General features: G+C 40.5%; 1 protein-coding gene across 4 annotated transcripts in view; it reads right to left on the bottom strand.

The window, feature by feature from the left end:
• RBMX2 (RNA binding motif protein X-linked 2) overlaps positions 1–6,153 on the bottom strand; it is a 52,888-nt gene extending 46,735 nt beyond the window's left edge. For all 4 annotated transcript variants that reach the window (XM_037821908.1, XM_037821909.1, XM_037821910.1 and 1 more), the window contains exons 1-3: positions 5,884–6,153; positions 5,561–5,676; positions 4,417–4,468 (exon numbers count right to left, since the gene is read on the bottom strand). In XM_037821908.1, coding sequence (XP_037677836.1) covers positions 4,417–4,468; positions 5,561–5,676; positions 5,884–5,888 — 173 coding nt within the window. In that variant the 5' untranslated portion in view covers positions 5,889–6,153. The remainder of the gene's footprint in view (positions 1–4,416; positions 4,469–5,560; positions 5,677–5,883) is intronic.
• Positions 6,154–26,097: the final 19,944 nt, after the last annotated feature.

The raw sequence follows: 26,097 nt of genomic DNA, 5'->3' as shown, positions 1-26,097 counted from the left end.
TCAGACTAGTTAATATACGGACACTGAATTCCACAAAGAGATAACTTCTCTAGAATTCATGAAACATGTATTACTAGTGTCTATAGATTTATTCTCAAAGTAAACCTCAATAAACGACAAAAAAATAGAATTGATCATGTTCTCCAATCACAATGTAATAAAGCTAGAAATAATATTTTAAATGAAAAACACTCTACTAACTAGAACTTGAAACCTATTCTCCTTGCTAGCAAACAACGGAATGAAAGAGGAGGTGAAACAAAATAAAGATTAAAAACTCAATGACAAGCTACTTAGATAAAAACAGAAATGAGAAGAATAAATATCAAAGCTTATGGGACGTGGTTAAAGCCATACTCAGGAAAACTGGTAACCTTAAAGAACTTTATTGTTTAAAAAAAAAAAACGAATGAATATAAATGAAGAAAGCAAATCTAAGGAAAGCAGATGGGAGGAAATAAAGACAAAAGCAGAAATTATTCAATAGAAAAAAATATTACCTTACTCCTTATGCAAAGATAAATCCCATATATATTAAAGCTTTATAAATTAGAAAATAAAGTCATGAAAATAAAATAGGAATTGATGGATACAATATAACACGATCACACATATATACCTCAGCCTGTAATCCAGCATCTTACTTAATAGAAAATACTAGAGGCAATTCTATTAATGTCAGAAACTAACACTATATTGGAGATATTAGCCAATGCAATTAGACAAGGGAAAACAGATGTAGGAAATGAAAAAAGGAGTAAAACTATTGCAATTTTCAGATTATATATGATAGTATATTTGAAAAACCCAAGAGAATCAATGATAATGATAAAAGCCAACAATAAACAATTAAGTAAGGTCGCAGGATATAAATTAACAAAAATCAATCTCCTTCTTATAAAAACAATAATCAGAAGATATAATGGAAGAAAAACCCCATTCATAATAGCAAAACAAAAAGACAAAATACTTAGAAATAAACTTAACAACAAGCAATGCATAAATCCTATGTAAAGAAAAATTTTTTAAACTCACAAAAGACACAGAACAGATTTGAACAAATATAAAGACATCCTTTGTTCTTGGATAGAATGATTCAACATCATAAAGATATCAAAACCAAGTAAATACATAAATTTAATGTATACCAATAAAAGTACAAGTTTCATTTTCCTGGAGCTGGATAAGTTGACGCTAAAGTTCTTGTGGAAAAGTTAAAATGTAAGAATAACTGTAAAACCTAAAAAAAAGAACAATAAGGAGAAGTAACCCTACCAGATATTAAACATATTGAAAAACTTCCATGATTAAACTAGTGTGGTAGTGGCACATGAATACACAGACACACCAACAGAACAGAATAGAAAGCCAAGAAAGAGACCCAAGTATATATGGAAAACTTGGTATATCATAAAGATAGTATCCCCATTTGCTGGGGAAAAGATGAACTGTTTCATAAATGGTGTTGGGGAAACTGGGTAGCCATTTGGGAAAATATAAAATTGGATCCATACCTCACACTGTATACCAGAATAAACTCTAAATGGATCACAGATTTCAATGTAAAAAGGGAAACTATACCAGTATTAGAAGAGAACATGGATGGGTGGGTAGGGAGAAATGCTTTCTAACTATGACTCAGAATCCAGAAGCAATAAAAGAAAAGAATGATAAATCTGACCATTTAAAAATAAAATAAAATACTGGAGGGAGTGACTACAAAGGGATAGCACTAGGTAGGTTTTTAGAGTGATAGAACTATTCTTCATCCTGATTGTAGGGGCAGTTACACAAACCTATACATATGTATTAAAATTCATAGAACTGTATATCCCGAAAAAGTCAAATTTGCTACATGATAATATAAACATATAAATGAATACATAAAATAAAAATAAAATCATTTTTCATAGCAAAAAATCACAATAAGCAAAGTCAAAAGAAAAATGACAACCTAGGAGAAAATATTTACAATTTATATCAAAGATAGAGGACTAGAAAGCAATTTTTTTCCTTTTGCTATAAAGGACATTATCAGAACTGGGAAAGTTGAATAAAGACTAAATAATAATAATAATAACAATATATTATATTCTATATTATTACATAATGTAATATTATGTTATAATAAAATGTAATATATCAGTGATTTCCTGAATGTGATCACTGTACTGAGGTTTAACAAGAGAATGTCCCTTTTTTTTTGGGGGGGGGGGGACGACACATTGAAGAATTTAGGGATAAATGGCCATCGTGTCTGCAACTGACTCTCAAATGGTTCAGAAAAAATTATGATATGTCTATGTAAGGAGAAATACTGACAAAGCAAATGTGGTAAGATGTTAGCATCTGGAGGATCTGGGTGAAGAGGACACAGACATTCTTTATACTGTTTTATAACTTTACTGTTTTAAACCTGAAATTATTTCAAAATAAATAGTAAAAAAAAAAAAAAGAATACAGGAGCTGGGCTTGAAGGGATACCTGGTGACCCTCAAAGTGAGTCAATTTAAGCATCGAGAATGAATAATGATGGTAATTTATTGTAACACAACAAATTTTTTTTAATGAGCTCATAGTATACAACACATGACAAAGTGTTATAACAAAAAGTTAATATCCTTAATACATGGAGGGCTCTTATAAAATCAATTAAAAAATGAGGAACATATCAATAGAAAAAAGTAGGTAAAGACAATGAATAGAATAATTTACAAAGAAAAAGAAATATAAATGGCCTGTAAATACATAAAAAGATGCTCAACCTTACTAATGATGAAATGAAATCAAAGTAAAAGGCAAATATTTTTTAAAATAACCACTGTTGATTAGGGTTCAGAAAAATGTGCTTACTAGTAAGAGTGGAAATTAGTACTTTTTCAGAGAACAATTTGGCAATGCGTATAAAACATCTTAAAAATGTTAACATTTTGATCCAGTAATCTCCCTAAGGAAATCATCAGTGATGCATACAAAAATTTATATACTTCAGTATATAAATTACAGTATAATTTATAATAGCAAAACGTTGGAAATAATGCCCAACATTTGAAGAAAAGATAAAGAAATACAGCAAAATGCTAAGTTTTCCCTTGGGTAGGCAAGAACATTCTATTTTCTACTTTATACTCTTTCTTCTTGCCAAATGTTCTATAATGACTATACATTACCTTCATTATCAGAAAAAAAATATCAATTTGAAAACCACTGTTAGTATCAGTAGCAAAGGCAATCTTCATGGAGAGCAATCTGTGTAGCCAGAATAGAGAATCAGAATAAACACACACACTGGCTGATCACCACTCAATCCAAGATGCAAGGCTGGATGCAGTACCACAAAAAGGTAGAAATTATAGGCTGCAGCTGCTGTAAACTTTCCGAAGCCCTGAAGTTGGAGGAAGCAGCCTCTGTCCCAGCCAGGGCTCTGCCTATGTGGGCTGCCCAGTCCTCTGGCATGGCCTTTATCTCGTTTGTATTGCTCAATCCTTTCCCATGGCCTTCTGCCCCACATGCCACCTAACCAGTTGGCCAGCGTCTACTGTCCCATAAATTGCCCTACCTCTCTGCCATGGTCCTCTGCCTAAGGGATGGCCCAACCATCCTGCATGGCAATCCCTCTGCCGGGGTATGCTGCCTGTGTTTGCTGCTCAGCCCATTTTGCCAAGGTCCTCTGCCATACTGTCCAACTTCTCTGCAACAGCCCTTAGCCCTATATGGCTCCTGTGAACAGCTCAACCCTCGTCTACCCACTGATACTACCAGTGTGAGCTGCACAGACCCTCTCCCACAGTTGCTGCTGCTACCATCCCATAGCAGAATGAAGAATCAAAGGTTCTCATTCTTTTTCCTCATCAGCCGGTGATCATCAGCCTCTGGATAAAGAGATCAGCTCTGCTCACTAACCCTACACTCATCTAAAAACAAAGAATGCAAACCACCACCTAAACCTTCCTCTTCCCCACCCTCCCCATTCCTCCAATTCCTCGTGCTTTGCCCCTAATCCTACAATGCCACTCAGGTGTGGGCCCAGAAGGGCCCTGTGATCAGGGGTTACCCCTAATTTACACAATGCCAAGGAGATAGGTCCAACATGGTACCTTCCTGGGAAGGAGTTTCAGTCTATTCCAGTGTAGGCCCAGGCTGAACAAGCCTCAGTGAAAAAGCAATAGAAATTGACTGCAATCCCCCAAGACAGCCCCCAAATTATCCAACTTCTGAAATCCTCCACACGGGAGAGTCCTAGAATCAAATGTCCTGGGACTGCTCTAGACTAGAGCAGAAGCTCTAGTCGTCCCCATGCAGTGATGCCATTCAGCTTAGAATTCAAATAAACGGCTTTATTTCGATACCCCAAAATGCATTACGGAAGCAAACCACTCTATCGACCCAGGAGGCAAGAAATGAAAGGGAACTTACTGCGAGAACACACAGATGATGTCCCCTTCAGTCAGTTCATAAGGAAGCCCTCCTAGAAAAGGAAAACACATTTCAGTTTGACAGATATTTACCAAGTGTCTACTACAGACCCTGCACTAGATCAGGCTTTGGGGGTACAAAGAAGAGTGAGCCACAGGTCCTGCCCTCAAAGAACCCATGGTCTGATGAAATGACAGAAGTATACATAAGGTGTAAAAATAATACAGAAAAAGGATTAGCTGAGTGCAAAGGTCGGGGTCATCATTAATCAAGCTGAACTGATCACTCAGTCCTCCTCAAATCCAAAATCCTACAAACAAAGCAGATAATCTGTAGCACAAAACTCTGCTTCCACAAACGTATCTCAAATTTATCTGCTCTTTACCTGCAAAATTATTGCTAAGATCCAAAATCAGTTAAATGTTAATATTAACCCTACCCACACACAGACTGAGCATTGAAAAGACAACTGTTAAGCACTTCATAGGAAACAAATTCCCCTCCAAATGTTCCTTTCTTAATCTGTGAAATGGGGATATTAGTATTTACCTCACAGGACTGTTATTTAATTCTTATAATTAAATAAAACAATGCATATAAAGTGCTTAGCACAATGCCTGGTGCAATAAATAACCTTTCCGAACAAACTACAGAATTACTCATTACAATAAAAGTGAATATGTATTTGGCAATGTGGCCATGAGCAGAAGGCAGGAACTAATTAAAAGAGGAAAACGAATTCTGAGGAGAGTGGGATAAGGGAACGGTTAGTAGTAATATGGGATAGTGGCTAAGACTATGAATTCTAGAATCCCATAGTTCTGGCTTACTAGCTGTGTGGCCTTAAAGAAGTCAGTCAACTCCTTTGCGCCTCAGTTTCCTCAACTGTATCTTGGGGTGGGGGACGGTAACGGTCTCGAGAAGCCACGGACAAACTCTTAGCACAGTGAATGACAAATAATAATAACTCTCTAGAGCCTCGGGGGAAAAGATATAGAAAACGGGTTTAAGGGTGGCTAGCTGACGGGTAAACGCGGGTGAACAACGTGAGGAGGAGTGGAGCGCGGGCGGGAACGCTGACACTTTAGGAAGCCGTACAGGAGAGAAGCTGAGGAGCAACGGAAGAGAAAGACGTGGCCCTCACCCAGGAAGATCCAGGCGCTGTCCTTGTACTCGGCGTGCCAGGATACCTTATCCGCCACCCCAAGCTGGACCTCTCGCTCGTTCAGTTCGTTGATTAACTTCACCTTGGTCAAAGGGCTGTCGGGGGGGCGGGGGGGAGAGGAAAAGGGGACAAGTTAAGTGCAGCCGGGCCCGAGGTAAGGGAGAGCAAAACTAGGGGACTAGACTCTCCAGTCTCCGCGCCTCTCCCGCCCCTCGGAAATACAGACGCTCTACCACCCCAGCCCTCGGGTGCCACCAACGGCGGCCCGTTCCCGATTCCTCAGAGAGAAGCCGCAGCCTTACTTCATCTTCCCGGACCGGCTCTCGGAACCCGGCGTCAGGCTCCGGCCGAGGCTACACCGCGCATGCGCGGCCCCCGCGCTGCAGCCCGTGGAGTTCCCCGAGCGTGCGGCGGAAGAGCTCGGCGGCGCCGGAATGTGGCGCCTGCCCTCAAGCCCGGAAGCGGCTTTCCTCAGTCTGTGTCCTCGTCTCCTCCAATAAGAGAAAAAGAACTTTTCACTAGTTCCTTCTCCTTCCCTGTGTGAAATGGGTCGAGGGTGTGAGCCTGGTCTGTCGCAGGGTCCCCAGCTCCTGGACGATACGTGGCACTGATTGGTTTAGCCGTAAATGTTTACTTAATGAAGAATGGACCTGACGTGGCGACTTTAGTACCAGCCCCCGTTCCCATTCCGAGGTCCCGCTTGGGCCCTCACTCCCAGGCAGTCGCTCATACACACACACCCATCATAGCATCCCTGTTTAGAAGTTATGGCAGAAAAATGAAAGATATCTGAGAGTGGGTAAATCTTTTGTCGTCCCTCAAATTCCAATACGTTGGCAACCAACCAGGCTGAATTGAATACCCCAAATTTGTGTGAGAGCTGCTACACTAACACTTTTCCATAGTCTCTCCTACTTGAGCCAGATTAATAGCTAACAATTAAGCCGATAATGTGCTAAAGGATGCCAGATTATGTGCTAGGCAATTTACATGTATTGTCTCTCAGTCCTCACAACAACCCCATGAGTAGATAAAATTACCATCTCCATTTTATACGTGAAGAACCGATGTTCAAAGAATTTAATTAGCTTGAAAGATACTCTGTCTCTGCCCATCAGCTCTGGTTGACTTAATCAGTCCTTAATGAACACCTTTCTCTGTCCTGTACAACTAAAACCTGTAGCTAGAAGTGTTAAGACTGTCCTCTGCCCCTGAGGAGCTAATAATGTAATTGACGAGATAAGACATATTTGCTTGATAGACTTCACTCCAGAAATACCCAGGACCCAGTAGAAGGGATAGTGGTATAAAATGGGTAATTTAAGCCACGAAAATTTGAATCCATCTTGCATGTGAACAAATCAGTGACTGATCTGGGACCATGATGATTTAAAAGTAAAGATCCAGAGCTCTGCGTAGTTCTGTGTAGACCTAGCTCAGAGCCAAAAAAGTTCGGCCCTTCATAAAATCATTTTGACTATGATGATGACGATTTTGAGAACTCTACCCTCAAGTGGCTCACCATGTACCATTTACTGCCAAGCAGCAGAACAGAGGCTGCCCACCTATTACAGTGTCTCCTCATTCATTCTGTGTCTGTCTGCACTCAGCTATTCATTAACTTTGTAGAATTAGCTTGTCAATGAAAACTAAACAGTGACAGATTGCATATGGGTTTTATCTCCTCCTAGGAATCTCAGGTTGCTTAGTTGTACTGTTGAAGTAGTCACTGCAAAGTGGTAAGCTAGCATGCAGCATTATCTGGTTGGCTTCTTCAAGTGACTGTGAAATGAGAGTGTCAGGGCTACACATGGGGCTCACTCATTCAAATTCAGAAAGAAGCTGGAATACAAGAGGAGGGTAAGACCAACCAAAGGGAAGGGAAATTACAGTTTAGGAGAACACGAGAAGACAGTTGCTCTCAAGATGGTGGATTCAGCAGAAGTATTCTGAAGCTGAGAGATCTGATAACCATCCTGGTTTACCCAGGACTGAGGACTTTCAGTGCTAAAATTGGAAAGTCCAGTGCACATTGGGAGGGTTGGTCACCCTAGGAGAGCCTGAAGTAAGTTTTTTAAAAAGCCAGAAGTCAGATTCTCCATGGATGTGCTTGCATTTAGTAGGTAATATTGTAAAATTATACCTGGAGATTTCCGTAAGTCTGAGTTAAAAGGGGACAGAGGTCCAGAGGACACAAAGAACTTAATACCTGAGAGAAGGACCAGAGTTTGCCTTTCAAGGTGGCTATTAGTGATCTCCACCAATAACATTCATGTAATACCCATCATATGCAGAGCTTAGATCTAGGTTCAATGGGCAATGCAATTGCTCTCCCCCAGTGGAAATGGTGGGGGGATGGGGAGTGGGGGGAGGGGGAGTGGAGAGGTGGGGGGTTGCAACAGTGAGAAGCAGGGAAGGGAGAGGCACCATACCAGCAATCGGGAGCCCCTTCCACACCCCAGAGACTCGCGGGCGCAAGGCAGGCAGAGAACTGACAGGCAAGGCCCACGTCCCATCTGCATGCTGCTCTTGATTAGGCTCCCTGCCTACCTGCTTGGGGCCCACACTGCAGCCCCAGGACCGGGAGTCCCCAGAACACACCGGGATCCAGGGCACTGATTGGTTCCCCACCTGGTTTGGACTGCACCCACCGCATAGAAGTTCCGGGAAGACCTACTTGAGAGGCCACCTGCTGGTAGGTTAGGGAAACTACAGTCTAGCTAGCTGTGTCTCAAGAGCGCCACCTACTGGTAGAATTGGGAAACTGCACTCCAGCAAACCAAATTTTATATAAATACTCAATTACTTCTGCACTTCCCAAAATAGCCCTATCAAGACAAGCAAATGCCCCAAAGCCAGCAGAAAATTATAAAGCACTTGAAGGATATAGAAGATTTGGACAAGCAAAACAAACATTAAAAATCCAAAAGAGACACAAAATTTGGAGCAATTAATCAAAGAAGTACACACAAATATCAATATTATGGCTCAGGAAATAAACGACATGAAGAAGACCCTAGAAGAGCATAAAGAAGAATTTGCAAGAGTAAATTAAAAAATAGTGGATCTTATGGAAATAAAAGATACTGTTGATCAAATTAAAAATATTCTTGAGACACGTAACACCAGATTTGAAGAAGTACAGAAACGAATTAGCAACATCGAAGACTGGTTGATGGAAAGTGAAAGCACAAAAGAACAAATGGTGAAAAAATTCAAAAAATTTGAAATGGATCTCAGTGATATGATGACAACATGAAATGCACAAATATAAGAATCACTGATGTTCCAGAAGGGGAAGAGAAGAAGAAAGGACTGGGGAGAGTATTCAAAGAAATTGTTGGGGAAAACTTCCCAACCCTTCTAAATGACATAAATATCCAAATTAAAGATGGCCAACAAACTCCAAAAAGAATAAATTGAAATAAGCCTACTCTGAGACATATAATGATCAGATTGTCAAATGCTGAAGAGAAGGAGAAAGTTCTGAAAGCACAAGAGAGAAGTGATTCACTACCCACAAGGGAAACAAGACTAAGTAGTGACTACTCAGCAGGCACCATGGAGGCAAGAAAGCAGTGATATGACATATTTCAGATTCTGAAAGAGAAAAGATTACCAACCAAGAATTCTTTATCCAGTAAATCTCTCCTTCAAAATTGAGGGAGAGTTTAAAATTTTCACAGACAAACAAATGCTGAGAGAATTTGTTAGCAAGAGACCTGCCCTGCAAGAAATACTAAAGGGAGCTCTACCAGATGAGAAAAAAAGAAAGGAAAAAACATCTGGAGAAGAGCACAGAACTGAAGAGTTATTAGTAAGGGTAACTTAAAGGAAAAAAAGAGAGAAGAAAATATCTAACAACTAAAAACCAAAGGATAAGATGGCTGATCCAAGAACTCCCTTCACAGTAATAACATTGAATGTGAATGAATTAAACTGTCCAATTAAAAGATACAGACTGGTAAAATGGATTTAAATATATGACCCAGTGATATGCTGTTTACAAGAGACTCATCTTAGACCCTGTGACACCAAGAGACTGAAAGTGAAAAGATGGAAAAAAATATTCCACACAAATTGCCATCAAAAGAAAGCAGGGGTAGCTATACTAATATTGGACAAAGTAGACTTTAAATGCAAAGATGTCATAAGAAATAAAGAAGGACACTATATATTAATAAAAAGGATAATTCACCAAGAAGAAATAACAATTATAAATGTTTATGCACCCAATCAAGAAGCTCCAAAATACATGACACAAACATTGGCTAAACTGAAGGGAGCAATAGACACAACTACAATAATAGTGGGAGACTTCAATATACCACTCTCTTCTATAGATAGAACAACTAGACAGAGGATGAATAAGGAAATTGAAAAACTAAACAATATGATAAATGAATTAGACTTAATAGACATAGATCATTACATCCCAAAGTACCAGGATATACATTCTTCTCTAGTGCCCGTGGAATGTCTTCCAGGATAGATGATATGCTGGGGCACAAAACAAGTCTTAATAAATTTAAAAAGATTGAAATTATTCAAAGCACATACTCTGACCACAATGGAATGCAACTAGAAATCAACAACCACCAAAGAACCAGACCGTTCACAAATATCTGGAGGTTAAACAACACAGTCCTAAACAACCAGTGGGTCAAAGAAGAAAATGCAAGAGAAGTTGGTAAATATCTAGAAACAAATGAAAATGAGAACAAAATATATCAAAACCTGTGGGATGCAGTGAAGGCAGTGCCAAGAGGGAAATTTATAGCTCTAAATGCATACACCAAAAAGCAGGAAACAGCTAAAACTAAAGACCTAACTGAACAACTGAAGAGGCTAGAGAATGATCAGCAAACTAACCCTGAAGCAAGTAGACAAAAAGAAATAACAAAGATTAAAGCAGAAATAAATGAGCTGGAGAACAAAAAAACAATAGAGAGAATAAATAAAACCAAAAGTTGGTTGTTTGAGAAGAGCAACAAGATTGACAGACACTTAGCTAGACTGACAAAGTCAAAAAGAGAGAAGACCCAAATAAACAGAATCAGAAATGAGAAGGGGATAAATACTACAGATCCTGAAGAAATTAAAAAAAAAAATTGTAAGAGGATACTATGAACAACTGTATGTCAACAAGCTAGACAATTCAGAGGAAATGGGCAATTTCCTGGAAACACATGAAAAACCTAGACTGGCACAAGAAGAGACAGAAGACTTCAACAAACCAATCACAAGTAAAGAGATCCAATCTGTCATCAAAAATCTACCAAAAAATAAAAGCCCAGAGCCAGACGACTTCACAGGGGAATTTTACCAAACTTTCCAAAAAGAATTGATACCATTCCTGTTGAAATTCTTTCAAAAAATTGAAGAAAAAGGAACACTACCTAACTCATTTTATAAAGCTATTATCACTCTGATTCCAAAACCAGATAAAGACACTGCAAAAAAGGAAAACTATAGGTCAATCTCTGTTCTAGTTTGCTAATGCTGCAGAATGCAAAACACCAGAGATGGATAGGCTTTTATAAAATGGGGGTTTATTTGGCTATACAGTTACAGTCTTAAGGCCATAAAGTGTCCAAGATAACACATCAGTAATCACGTACCTTCACCGGAGGATGGACAATGGTGTCCGGAAAACCTCTGTTAGCTGGGAAGGCACGTGGCTGGCGTCTGCTCCAAAGTTCTGGTTTCAGAATCGCTTTCTCCCAGGACGCTCCTCTCTAGCAAGCTTGCTCCTCTTCAAAACGTCACTCACAGCTGCACTCCGTCCAGTCTCTTTGAGTCAGCATGTTTTATATGGCTCCACTGATCAAGGCCCACCCTGAATGGGTGGGGTCACACCTCCATAGGAGTATCCCACCGAAGTCACCACCCACAGCTGGGTGGGGCACATTCCAAGCAAATCTAACCAGCACCAAAACGTCTGTCCCACAAGACCACAAAGATAATGGCATTTGGGGGACACAATACATTCAAACCGGCACATTCCACCCCCTGGACCCCAAAATGACATTATCTTTCCAAATACAAAATACATTCATTTCATCACAATATCACAAAAACTTAAACCATTTCAGTAACAAAAGTTAAGTACAAAATCCCATCAAAATCAAATATAGGCATGGTCAGTCCTAAGGCATACTTTTCCTTTAGCTTGGATCTGTGGACTTAGAACAAGTTATATGCTTCCAATATACAAAGGAGGGACATTCATAGGATAAACATTTCCATTGCCATAAGGAGAAAGAGTAAGGAAAACAGGGTTAACAGGACCAAAACAGTTCCTAAAACCTGCAGGACAAACTTCATTAGATTTCAAAGTCTGAGAGTCATTAACAGAACAATGTTGCATCCTTGGGGCTTGAGACAGCAGGAGCCTAACCCTTCCTAAGGGCCTTTTCGGCAGCCCTTTCCTCTCCAAACGCTTAGGTGAGTGCTCCAACATACCCACACATTGGGGAGACCACCTTCTCGGCCCCACCCTCCTCAAACATCGGGGCAGCTCCCGGATTCCCTTCCATCTCCGGGGCACACGCTCAACCCCTTCCGAACAGTGTGGTGGCAGCCAGGCTCTCCCCAATTCCCTGGGAATGTGCTCCACCCTCTTTGGGACCTCGGGTGGCAAAACTCTTCCAGGGCATTGAGGTGGAATGCCCACCCTCGACCTCCGGGGCAAACTCACCCTTTCCATGCGTGTGGGCTGCTCTACTCTCCCAGCCCAAGGCCTCTTGACTCCAGACCTCAACCTCCATGGCTCTGTCTTTGAAGAAATTTTTCCTGCAATTTGTTCCTTGTCTGTCTCCTCCAGTCCAGACTGGCAGCGGCTCTGTCTATAAAGTTCTCGCAAAAATTCTGTTGGCTTTGCATGAAGCACACAGGGGTCAAAGCCATCAGACAATAGGACTTTCCACAAATCCTTTCTGGATAATTCCATCTCCAATCTTGGCTTGTACTGAAATGGCGGCTGGGTTCCATGTTTGGTTACATCCTCACATTGGGCTGTAGCTTCTGGGATTCCACCCCCTGGAAGCTCATAATTTTCCAAGCCATCAGCTTCTGGTTTCTTTGAACCCAAGAGTTCAGTTCTAAGTTTATCTCTCTCTGCTTGCATTTTACTATAAGCTGCAAGGAGAAGCCAGGTTACATCCTCCACAGGTAGTCTGGAGATCTCCTCAGCTAAGTATTCCAGGTTGTCACTTTTAAATTCTTCCTTCCAACTGACACCAGGACTCAATTTTGCCAAATTCTCTGCCACTTTAAAACAAGGATCGCCTTTCTTCCAGTTTACAACAACATATTCATCATTTCTGCTCAAGTCCTCATCAGAAGTATCTTTAGAGTCCATATTTCCACAGTCTCTTTAAAGCAGTTTTGGCCTTTTCTATCAAGCTCCTCACAATTCTTCCAGAAACTCCCCATTATCCATTTAAAAAGCCGTTCCAACATGTTTGGTATTTGCAAACTCAGCAGCAAAAGCACCCCACTTCTCTGGTACCAAAATCTGTTCTAGTTTGCTAATGCTGCAGAATGCAAAACACCAGAGATGGACTGGCTTTTATAAAAAGGGGGTTTATTTGGCTATACAGTTACAGTCTTAAGGCCATAAAGTGTCCAAGGTAACACATCAGTAATCAAGTACCTTCACTGGAGGATGGCAAACGGCGTCCAGAAAACCTCTGTTAGCTGGGAAGGCACATGGCTGGCGTCTGCTCCAAAGTTCTGGTTTCAAAATGGCTTTCTCCCAGGACATTCCTCTCTAGCAAGCTTGCTCTTCTTCAAAACGTCACTCACAGCTGCACTCCGTCCAGTCTCTTTGAGTCAGCACATTTATATGGCTCCCCAGATCAAGGCCCACCCTGAATGGGCAGGGCCATGCCTCCATGGGAGTACCCCACCAGAGTCACCACCCACAGCTGGGTGAGGCACATTCCAAGCAAATCTAATCAGCACCATAAGTCTGTCCCACAAGACTACATCAAAGATAATGGCATTTGGGGTACAAAATGCATTCAAACCGGCACAATCTCCCTAATGAATATGGATGCAAAAATCCTAAACAAAACACTTGCAAATCGAATTCAAAGGAACATTAAAAGAATCATACACCACGACCAAGTGGGGCTCATTCCTGACATGCAAGGGTGGTTCAACATAAGAAAATCAATTAATGTAATTCAACACATTAACAAATCAAAAGGGAAAACTCAAATGAACATCTCGGTAGATGCTGAAAAACCATTCAACAAAATTCAACATCCCCTTTTGATAAAAACACTTCAAAGGGTAGGAATTGAAGGAAACTTCCTCAATATGATAAAGGGCATATATGAAAAACCCACAGCCAGCATAGTAGTCAATGGTGAAAGACTGAAAGCCTTCCCCCTAAGATTGGGCATGAGACAAGGATGCCCACTGTCACCTCTATTATTCAACATTGTTCTAGAAGTTCTAGCCAGAGCAATTCACCAAGATAAAGACATAAAAGGTATCCAAGTTGAAAAGGAAGACGTAAAACTGTCATTATTTGCAGAAGATATGATCTTATATTTGAAAACTCCCAAGAATTCAACCACAAAGCTACTTGAGCTAATAAACAAATTAAGCAGGATATAAGATTAATGCACATAAGTTGGTAATGTTCCCATACACTAGTAGTGACCTAACTGAAGAGGCAATCAAAAAAAAATTCCATTCACAATAGCAACTAAAAAAATCAAGTACCTAGGAATAAACTTAACCAAGGATGTAGAAGTCCTCTACACAGCAGCTTGCTCTCATATGTTCAGAAGACAGAGCAATAGATGATGGATGATAGGGAGGGAGGGAGGGAGGGAGGGAAAGAAAGAAATGGCAGTGTGACAGTATGTTAAAGTTGGTGGATCGGGGTATCGGGGAAGGGGAGTCAGGGTATGCTGTGTATGGGGTTTGTATTGTTTTTGCAACTGTTCCTGTAACTTTGAATTTATTTCAAAATAAAATTAAAATTAAAAAAAAAAAAACTCAAACCACTTAAGGGTGAATAATCAGCAGATAATTATAAAGTAAACAAGGTTCTGAATATGATGAAAATTATATATTGCTGACTCCTAAGGGTAGGAGTGGGTGTGATCAGGAGGGGGCACGTGGGACGATCCTGCCAACTAGATATGTTCTAGATATTGATCTAGGTGGGGTTACATATTCATTTGTAAAAAAAAAAAAAAAAAAAAAGTCCTCTACACAGAAAATTACAAAATTTTACTAAAAGAAATAAAAAAGGACCTAAATAGGTAGAAAAATATTCCATGCCCACAGATAGGAAGACTAAATATTGTTAAGATGTCAATTCTACCCAAACTGATCTACAGATTCAATGGAATCCCAATCCAAATTCCAACAACCTACTTTGCAGTCTTGGAAAAGCTAGTTATCAAATTTATTTGGAAGGGAAAGGGGCCTTGAAGTGCCAAAAACATCCTATAAAAGAAGAACAAAGTGGGAAGATTTACACTTCCAGACTTTGAAGCCTACTATAAAGTTACAGTGGTCAAAACAGCATGGTATTGGCATAAAGATAGAAATATTGATCAATGGAATCGAATTGAGAGTTCAGAAATAGAACCCTGTATATATGGTCGACAGATTTTTGATAAGGCCCCCAAATCCACTGAACTGGGACAGAACAGTCTCTTCAACAAATGGGCCTGGGAGAACTGGATAGCCCTACCTCACACCCTATACAAAAATTAATTCAAAGTGGATCAAAGACCTCAACATAAAAGACAGTACCATAAAACTCCTAGAAGATAATGTAGGGAAACATCTTCAAGATCTAGTGTTAGGAGGTCGCTTCTTAGACCTTACACCCAAAGAACAAGCAACGAAAGAAAAAATAGATGAATGGGAACTCCTCAAAATCAAAAGCTTATGTACCTCAAAGGAATTTGTCAAAAAGGTGAAGAGGCAGCCAATGCAATGGGAGAAAATATTTGGAAACCATGTATCTGATAAGAGACTGATATCTTGCATATATAAAGAAATCCTAGAACTAAATGACAGTAGTACAAACAGCCCAATTATTAAATGGGCAAAAGATATGAAAAGACATTTCTCTGAAGAGGAAATACAAACAGCTAAAAAACACATGAAAAAAAATGTTCATCTTCACTAGCTGTTAAGGAGATGCAAAACAAGACCACAATGAGATATCATCTCACACCAATTAGATTGGCTGCCATTAAACAAACAGGAACTACAAATGCTGGAGAGGACATGGAGAAATTGGAACTCTTATTAATTGCTGGTGGAACTGTATAATGGTACAGCCACTCTGGAAGACAGTTTGGTGGTTCCTCTGAAAACTAGATATTGAATTACCCTATGATCCAGCAATTCCACTTCTTGGTATATACACAGAAGATTTTAAAGCAGTGACATGAACAGACATTTGTACACTGATTTTCATAGCCACATTGTTCACAATTGCCAAGAGATGGAAACAATCCAAGTGTCCTTCAACACACAAGTGGATAAACAAAATGTGATATATACACACGATGGAATACTATGCAGCAGTAAGAAGTAACAAGGTCTTGAAACATATGGCAACATGGATGAACCTTGAAGATATAATTCTGAGTGAAATAACTCAGACACAAAAGGAGAGATGTTACCACTTCTATGAACTATCTGAACAATGTAAAATCAATGTGTTATAATGTAAAAATATTGGGGACCTAGTGATAGACAGTAGCTAGTGAGGGGGAATGATAATCTAATATGTTCAGATATGTTAATGAAGGTGAATTCAAAGGTGTGGTAATGGATAGGGTGACGATTGTTAATGGGATTATAGGTATCAGAATTGTATTGAATGCGAATAGGAATGAAAGGGGTTGTTAAAAGACATGTTTCCCACAGATCAGCACCACAAATATAGATAGGTGCTTGCATGATACACTTCTAAGGTATGACACTGGCACATTGAGTTGACAACAGAAGGATACATGGGAAAAATCTATACATTGCACACTAGGGACTATAATTAATAGGAATACCATACTAGTATTACACAAATATTAGGGACAAATAATTGGGGGCTGACAAGAGCTGCAAAATGTTTTGGGTCATGAGAATTGTTTAAAATGGAAAGTGATGAGGATTGTTCAACTGAGTGATGATAGTGTGAGATATGGATGGATAATTGTAGATATATGCTATGTGAACTTAGGAACCCCCTACTTTATAAGCTGGGCCTGCAGTATGAGGCTTGCTCAGGTGAAACTTATGGCTGTAAAGAGGAGGCTAAGCCCACCTATACTTATGTCTAGGAGTCACTTCCAGAGAATTTCTTTTGCTCAAATGTGGACTTTCTCTCTCTAAGCCCAACTCTGCAAATAAAGTCATCACCCTCCCCCCGATGTGGGACATGACCCCCCAGATGAATGAGCCTTCCTGGTGACATGGGACATGGATTCTGGGAATGAGCCTGACCCTGGCATCGAGGGATTGAGAATGCCTTTTTTGACCAAAAGGAGGAAAAGAAAGCCAACAAAATAAGGTTTTAGTGGCTAAGAGAATTCAAATAGAGTCAAGAGGTTGTCCTGAAGGTTACGCCTATGCAAGCTTCACCTAGATATGCCAAATGACAATATGATAAGCCCAAGTCAAAAGTAATCCCCAAAACTCTAAAGAACACCCAGATCCCTATCTGAGACTCTATAAAAGTTTCACTCACTAAGTTTATTCATCAGAAACTTAAATCCTTCAGAGTGCTCCTATACAAGCTAAGTCCCAAAACCCAGAGGCAATAGCCTCTTCAGGAACATCAACTAGATGTGTCCCCTTTGCTCATAAAGTTGACAACCCTTTTCAACATGAACAGGTTAGGGTGGTCACTGCCTAGACATCCCTGAAGATCAGGAAAGTGATTAAACTAGAGGAAATGGTAGCAAAAGACAAGATGGAATTTAACAAAGGATTATGAATACTGAATATTTATATAATTTTCTTTTTCTTAGTTGCTAGGGTATTAGAATAGTTAGAAGGAAAGAATTGAAATAGTGGGACTGTAACACATAGCATCCTTTGAAATTTGTTCTATAGCTACTTGTTAAATTGTAATTTGAAAGCTGTACCTTTTTGTATATATGTTAGATTTCACCATAAGTAAATAACTGAAACTATGGTACTATAACTCCTAATAACTTTGGAAATTTCCTATATATCTACTTGTTAAATCATACTTTGAAAGATACTATCTTTTTGTATATATGTTAGATTTCACAATAAGGAAATAACTGAAACTATGGTACTATAATTCATAATAACTTTGGAAATTTCCTATATATATGCTTGTTAAATCATTCTTTGAAAGATATTACCTTTTTGTATATATGTTATATTTCATAATAAGGAAATAACTAAAAGTGTGGAATTGTAGCCTATAATATTCTTTGAAATTTGCTAACTACTTGTTAAATTGCACTTGAAAAGTTATCACTTTTATGTATATATGTTATATTCTACAATAAAAAAAATGAGTAAAAAAAGATGGGGAGCAAGCCATTGGATATCTGGAAGAAGAATGTTCCAGGTAAAGAGAGCAGTAAGTAAGGAGGGTATTTGAGGAACACCAAGGAGGCTAGTGTGGCTGGAGGGAGCAGGCAAGGGGGAAAATGGTAGGAGATTTGTGTTTAACCAAACCTTATTTACTGCCTACCACATACCAGACACTGTGCTAAGTACTCATCACAACAGCCCTATAAAGTAGATACAATTATCCCCATTTACAGATGAGAGAACAGGCACAGAGAGGTTAAGTCACTTGCCATAGATCACACAGCTAGTAAATGGTAGAGCAAGGATTTGAATCCAGGTAGTGTGGCTCCAAAATCTGCACTCTTAATCACCATACATGAGACAAGTGGGGGAAGAGAGCAGAAGATCATGCAGGACCATGTCAGTGTGAGGTAAGAAGTCACGGAGGGATTTTGATCTTACTCACCTCTTAGCAGGATCATTTGGGCTGTTGTGTTTATAACAGACTTGCAGAGGGGTGGTGCCTAGCAGCAGGAAGATCAGTTAGGAAGTTACTGCAATAATTCAGGCAAGAAATGATGGTGCTTTGCCTCAGGGTGATAGCAAATGAGGGGGTGTTCCATGCTGTTACTCCTTTAAAACTAAAAACTATATTTTTAAATAAAAATATGAACCTACATGACATCAATATAAAGGCAATCCGTGTTTGTCAGTGCTCAGGCGCTGGGCTAGATGCTGGGGATACTAAAGTGAACAAGACCATAAGAGATCCTGCCCTTGAGGAGCTCACAGTGTTTCAAGATAGTTACATAAATCAGTAACTCTAATACAAAGTGATGGGTGTCATGAGGAAGCTACGCATTAAATGCTATTGGAACCAGATGATGGAGCAATTAATTCTGACTTCTGGGGGTCAGAGGGAACTAGGGGTGGAAAGCAGATTGTCAGGGAAAGCTACAGAGAGGCAGGTGACAGTTGAGTTGGGCCTTGAAAGGCTGTCACCATGTAGATGGAAGACAGGGGAAGGGTGCCATGCAGAGAGAGCATTCAAGCAGAGGAACCATCAGAGGCAAAAGCATCAAAGTGAAAAAGTGTATGGTGTGGCCAGGGGATGGGACAAGGCAGAGCAGTAGTGGCTGAAGATGAGGATGGGAAAGTTCAGGCCATTTTGTGAAGGGCCAGCATTGTAGATAAAGCTAGGAAGTTCAGATTCTACCCTGTAGGCAATAAGAAGTAATCATATGGTTTAATCATTCAGTTATTCAACCAATCAACCTGCCAGCCAGACACTTTGGTTGAGGACCTGCTATATACAGACACTGCATTAGGTGCTGAGAATACAGGGGTTAATATGCTCACTCTACAGGGAAAAGATATATGTGAGAGAAAAAAAAAAACAATCCCAGTATGCTCCCTTGAGCATGGGAGTGATGTGATCAATTTTATTTTAGATCATGTTGGAACCAGTATGGTGGATGGCTTGAATGGACACAGGTCTTGATGTTAGGCGATCAGTTAGGAGACCAGTAGGCTATGGTGGGCAGGAGCAAAGTCAGCAGATTTCAGAGGCACATTTTGACTAAAATGGATGTGGGTAGTGAGGAAACATCTGAAAATGACTCTTAGGTCTCTGGTTTGAGAGACTAGTTGGATGATGACACCCTTTGCCGATGCAAGAAAGGCAAGAGGAAGGCTGGTTTGGGAGAAAACTGATGAATTCAGTTGGGAAGTCAAAAGTGCCTGAAGGATTAGAGATATGAATGAAGCAGATCTGGGTAGGACTAAGGCAACTCAGGCCAAAGGATAAAGGACGATACTGACTGTGTTTTACAACAACTTCTGTGTGAGACCAAGGGAAGAGATGTTTATTTGGTGCAGATACGTATCTTCTACAGCACACTAAATAATTTAACTTGTATGACCAGTTTATTCAAATACCATAATTACATGGAACTTTGAATAGGAAGTGAGATCTGGTAGGTTTATACAGGTTAGTGTGAAATAGCGATACATCCCAAAGTAATTTGGGCAGAGAATAAAAATATATAGCAGGGCCTCCCTGAGGAGCTGGAGGAAAATGTGGAAATGTTGGACATCCCCACCTGGGATATTACTGATATTCTCACAAAGAGTAAGGACTAAAAATTAGTAGGCTGAGCCCTCAATCTTGGGGCTTGCCCTTATGAAGCTTGTTACTGCAAAGAAAAGGCTAAGCCTACTTATAATTGGGTCTAAGAGTCTCCCCCAGAGTGCCTCCTTGTTGCTCAGATATGGCCCTCTCTCTCTAGCTAAGCCAACTCGGCAGGCGAATTCACTGCTCTCTCCCTACGTGGAACCTGACTCCCAGGGGTGTAAATCTCCCTGGCAACGCAGGATGTGACTCCCAGGCATGAGCCTGGACCCAGCATCGTGGGACTGAGAAAATCTTCTTGACCAAAAGGGGAAGCGAAATAAAACAATATTAAGTCCATAGTGGCTGAGAGATTTCAAATGAAGTCAAGAGGTCACTCTGAAGGGCATTTTTATGCACTATATAGATATCTCTTTTTAGGTTTTAGGGTATTGGAATAGCTAGAAGGAAATACCTGAAACTGTCAAACTGCAACCCAGTAGCCTTAATTCTTGAAGATGATTGTATAACTATGTAGCTTACATGGGTTGACGGTGTGATTGTGAAAACCTTGTGGCTCACACTCCCTTTAGCCAGTGTATGGATGGAGAAGTAGAAAAATGGGGACAAAAACTAAATGAAAGTAGGGTGGGATGGGGGGATGATCTGGGTGTTCTTTTTTACTTTTGTTTTTTATTCTTATTTTTATTCTTTCTGGTATAAGAAAAATGTTCAAAAATTGATTGGGGTGATGAATGCACAACTGTATGATGGTACTGTGAACAGTTGATTGTATACCATGGATGATTTTATGGTGTGTGAATATATCTCAATAAAATTGAATTTTAAAAAAAGTGCCTGAAGGGCCAACAAAGGAGACTGAGATGGAGGATGACAGCAGAAAATGAAGACACAGAAAGATGTAATACTCAAGAGAAAGAAAGGTGACTAACATTGTCAGACACCACAGAAAATTCCTCCTCTTGGTAGAAGCACCCTTAATTTTTCAGTGTTTTTACCCACTTATTTCAATCGATCTGAACAATGTTACCATCAGGAATAGTTGACTCAAGAGGACCCATAAATCTAACCAACATGCCATCCTGTATTTACCAGCTCCCACACTGGGACTTAGGGGTATTGATGTCTGATGGATGCAAAACATGAGCCTAAAAGCATGGATGTGGGTCACACTTTCCTTGAGTTGAAGGAAGCTGATTAAATGTATTTGTTTAAAAGGACTGTTCCTTAATTGTAGGTTGCTTGGGGGAATAAAAGGAATGAGAAATGATGCATTTATGTTAACAGAGGATCTTATCACCTCTTCCAGGGATATTAACCTGGGACCATACATGCATGGGCTTCAGGAAGTCTATGAGGACCCTGAATTTATTTGTACAGTGGGTAAGTCCATGACCATATGCATTTTTGAGGATAAGGTTCATAGCTTCCAACAGATTATCAAACGGTTCCATGGTTCAAAAACAACAGCTAACTAAGGACCACTGCCTTGGAGCTTCTAAGAATTATCTGGGAAATCCCATCATCCATGGATAATTGAGAACTGACTGCTAAGCTCAGCAAGAAGCTGTTGCAGGAGAATTAGAATTAGTTATGTGAGTCTGATGTTGATGAATTAGAAGCACAGCTTCATCCCCATTGGCACTCAGAACAGCTGCTTGCTCCCAGGTAATCCAACGCTTAAGTACAACCCTGAGGAGTTGGACAGAGAATCCCAAATTCTTGATAAGGAAGGAGCAAAGCTGTTTCCAAAAGTAAGTATGCCTTCTACAAGACACACAACAAAAGTACCATTGGCTGTTGTTTTTCACCTTTCATCCACTGCCCAGGCCAAAACAGTAGCTTTTATACCTCAAGCAGCACAAATTTCAGAAGCTGCCAGGGTTCATGATGAGCTGGCTCAAGAGCAGTTCCAGGTAAGGAAGGGAGATTCAAGAGAAATTGCTGGGGGGAGTAGATGGCTCTGGTCCAAGTAGAGCCCAACCTATAATCACAAATCACATTTGCTATAAATTCAAAATGTGAAGTTACCATTGGCATGCAGGCCTATGGAACATGAATCAGATCATCTGGCAGGATGAGAAGTAAAGCCAGGCCAATCTAACTACAGTTGAGTGGAAAAACAATTTTCAAGGAATGATAGGAGAGTACCTAGAACGGGAGTTCTCAAATGGTCATCACAATTGGACCTAAGCAGGTCGATCTCTAAGCCAATGATGGATGAGTGCCCACCTCCTATTTTCCAAAGGCTTCCTTGCATGGTCACCTGTCACTTTTACCCTTTTTGTCATTTTCACTGTTCTGAGCCAGACTTTTCTGTTGTGTTCTGTTGCTGAGCCAGACCATAGGATGGCATATAATGATCAAGATGAAGAAGCCAGGCACCAGGAGTGCAAGATGAAGCACTGATCCAGAGAATAGGAGAGAGTCTGCAGATTAGGGAAAGGAGTGGGTGGGTCATGAAGCAGAGAAGCCAGATAATTGAGACACAGCACTGTAAAAACCAGAGCAGATGTGTATTCAGGGAGACATGCTGACAGGCAACACGAAGCCCTCAGAGATGAAGCACAGTGCAGGACTGTCTTGGCTCAAGTCACGGTGACATTGCATTTAGGGTGGCAGCATATTTCTGATGTGCAGTGGGGGCTGGTCCTTCCATGAGGCTTGGCATAGGTTGTCAAAGCTGTAAATGATGCCATGCAGCTTTTACTCTAATTCTGGTGACCAACTTAACATTCTGGAGAGAAGACTCTGAGCTTTCGCAGACCTGGGTTCAAATACCAGTTCCACCACTCACCAGCTGTGGAACCTTGGGCAATTAACTTCTTTGTGTGGCGGCTTCCTGGTCTATGAAATAGTGATATATCCCCTCACAGGGATATTGCAAGGATTAAATAAGATCATTCATCTCCTATCATCATTTTGACATAGTTCTGGGTTGTCATGGGAGTTGGCCACATATGGAGAGGTGAGATAAACTCCACTTTGTGAGTCGGGTGAATTCTGACTTCAATAAACATTGATATTAATAATAGCTTATTATTATGCCAGTGGGACCCTCCCTCCCCAACCCCGGACTCCCCATCCCCCTTTTCCTATACGTTTTTTTCCCATAGCACTATCACCTTCTTATAGTTTCTATATTTTACTACTTATTATTTTTATTGTCTGTCTCCCCCCACTGGTATGAAGGCAACAATTTTGTTCTGTTTTATTCACCACTGTATTTCCAGCATCTAGAACAGCACCTGGTATACAGAATGACCTCAATAAATATTAATTGAATGATTGAAAAAAATAAGATCATACATGTAAATTACCCAGCATAGTGCTTGATGAGAGGTAGGTATTATTAGTAGTAGGTATTACTTCTTCTCAGGATCTAAATATCCCAGCCATCGTTATGAATCCCTTGGTGCCCCTTCTGCAACCTCAAAATCTTACCCCCTAATGAACTAAACCAGTTCCTCCTCAGGAAAAAGTTGTTGATGGCTGTCCAAGAATTGAGGACTACTACACAAAATCCAGCATAGAATGGCCCCTTGAGTGCAACCCACCCAAGAATAACTTCAAGAAAGATTTTCATTGGAAAAAGCAAGAAATATTAATTGAATATATTTTTCTCCCCTTCCCCCAACCCATTACACAAGCCATGGGCATTAACCAAAATGTGTGTCTTATTATTACTCAACTCCTACTCTGCAGGTGAAGGAGGGATTCTGATGTACTTATTCCCAATGACAGAAATAAAAGGAGCAAAAACGTTCTGAGTCCTCAATAGCAGATAAAAAGGTCTTCATACTTACCATGCTAGGTCCTTGGAGAGCTCCTCTGGCCTGCTTGAAGGCACAGCTAAAATGCAACATGATCAGAACAACCCAGAAACGCCTAAAAGGATCTTTCTTTTTAGATACCCTTCCTATTAATATAGCTAAACCGGAGAAAAGGCTTTCCAAGGATGGCTTTCTCTCTGCTGAGTGCCCTCTGCTGGACTTCCTGGTCACTTGCATTTTGAAGGTGGGCAAGGTGCTCTTTCCCTGTTAAGTAGGAACCTTTGTAGAGTAATGCAACCAAATGCTCGTCGGGCAGGAGCCACTACCAAGCAGCAATATAACCAGGAGCCACTTTTTGAACTTTCTCTTCTTATTAACCTTTTAGCCCAGTGGGCTAGTTTCCTGTGGCTTCTGTAACAAATTACCACAAACTTGGTGGCTTAAAACAACACAAAGTTACTATCTTACAGTTCTGAAGGTAAGAAGTCCACAGTCAGTATCACTGGGCTAAAGTCCAACTGTCAGCAGGGCTGGTTCCTTCTGGAAGCCCTAGGAAAAATCCATTTCCTAGCCTTTTCTAGCTTTTTCTTGGTTCATGGCCCCTTCCTCACATCACTCCAGTCTCTTGCTGACTCTTTATAAGGACCCTTGTGATTACATCACTGGTCCACATGGATAATCCAGGATCATCTTGGCGGCAAAGTGGTATCTGAGACCAACAACACCAAAGTTCTGAGGCACTGAGGCAGCAGAAGCAGGGTGCCCTTTGGGGAACCGGTGACCAATAAAAACGTCTGCATCTTCAAAAAAAAAAAAAAAAAACAGATAAACAGTGTAGGGCCTGAAAGACAACTCAATGGGAATAGTAATGTTTTGTACCACTGCAGGAATTCCCTCCAAAGCCTTCATGAAAGGTGGGCATTTGGCCTCTGCTTGCATACTTCCAATATCAGGGAGCTCACTATTTTCCAAGGCTGCCCAGATTAGTTTGAATCAGCTGTGGGTTCCTGAGAGGCCATGACATAAAACAGGAACATTTGGGTGACTAAAAGAAAAGAAATAGATGGCTAGAGAATGAGAAAAAGGAGAGTAGACTGAGAAGAGCATCTGTTGGGGGACAGAGGGGAAAAGATCTGTCAGCAGAGAAGATCGCTGTGGGAGGCGGAATAATGGTCAGCTCTCCAAAGATGTCCACGTCCTAATCCCCAGAACCTGTGAATATGTTACCTTATATGGCAAAAGGAACTTTGCTGATGTGATCAAGTTCAGGATCATGAAATGGGAAGATTATCCTGGATTATCAGAGTGGGCACAATGCAATCACAAGAGGCCTGATAAAAGGGAAGCAGGAGGATCAGAGACAGAGAAGATGTGATCACAGAAGCAGAGGTCTGAGTCATACAGCCAGGAGCCAAGGAAGGCAGGTGGCCTCTAGAGGCTGGAAAAGGCAAGAATTGGATTCTCCCCTAGAGCCTCCAGAAGAATACAGCTCTGCTGACACCTTGTTTTAGCCCTGTAAGACCCATTTCACACTTCTGACCTCCAGAACTGCAAGATAGTAAATTTGTGTTGTTTTAAGCCACTTAATTTTTGGCAATTTGTTTTAGCAGCAATAGAAAACTAATAGAATCAGGCACCTGGGGGTGGGAGAGAGGGTATGACAACTTTAATGTGCATACAGATCACCTCACCTAGGGAACTTGTTAAAATGCAGACCCTGATTCAGAAGCTCTGAAGCAAGGCCTGGGATTCTGCATTTCTCACAAGATCCCAGGTCATGCCAAAACTGCTGATTTGATAGACTTTGATGAACAAGAGCCTAGAAGACACTCAGTAATTATATTTATATATATATATATATTACATTGTACAATTTACAACGCTTTTTCACATCCATCATGCATTTTATTGTCCCCACAATCCTGTGATATAGGTATTATTGTCCCATCTTACACATGAGGGATCAACACTAAGTCAGAGAGGTGAAGTCATTTGCCCAACCCAAGTTACAGAGATGGGAGGTTGGGGGCTGGAACCCAGGTGTTCTGACTCCAGCTCCTGCATTTTTGCCATTG

This window comes from Choloepus didactylus, chromosome X (assembly GCF_015220235.1).
Source record: "Choloepus didactylus isolate mChoDid1 chromosome X, mChoDid1.pri, whole genome shotgun sequence".
In the NCBI taxonomy this organism is placed as follows: Eukaryota; Metazoa; Chordata; class Mammalia; order Pilosa; family Megalonychidae; genus Choloepus; species Choloepus didactylus.
Note: the sequence above shows the minus strand (reverse complement) of the source record. Positions and strands in the feature narration are given on the sequence as shown.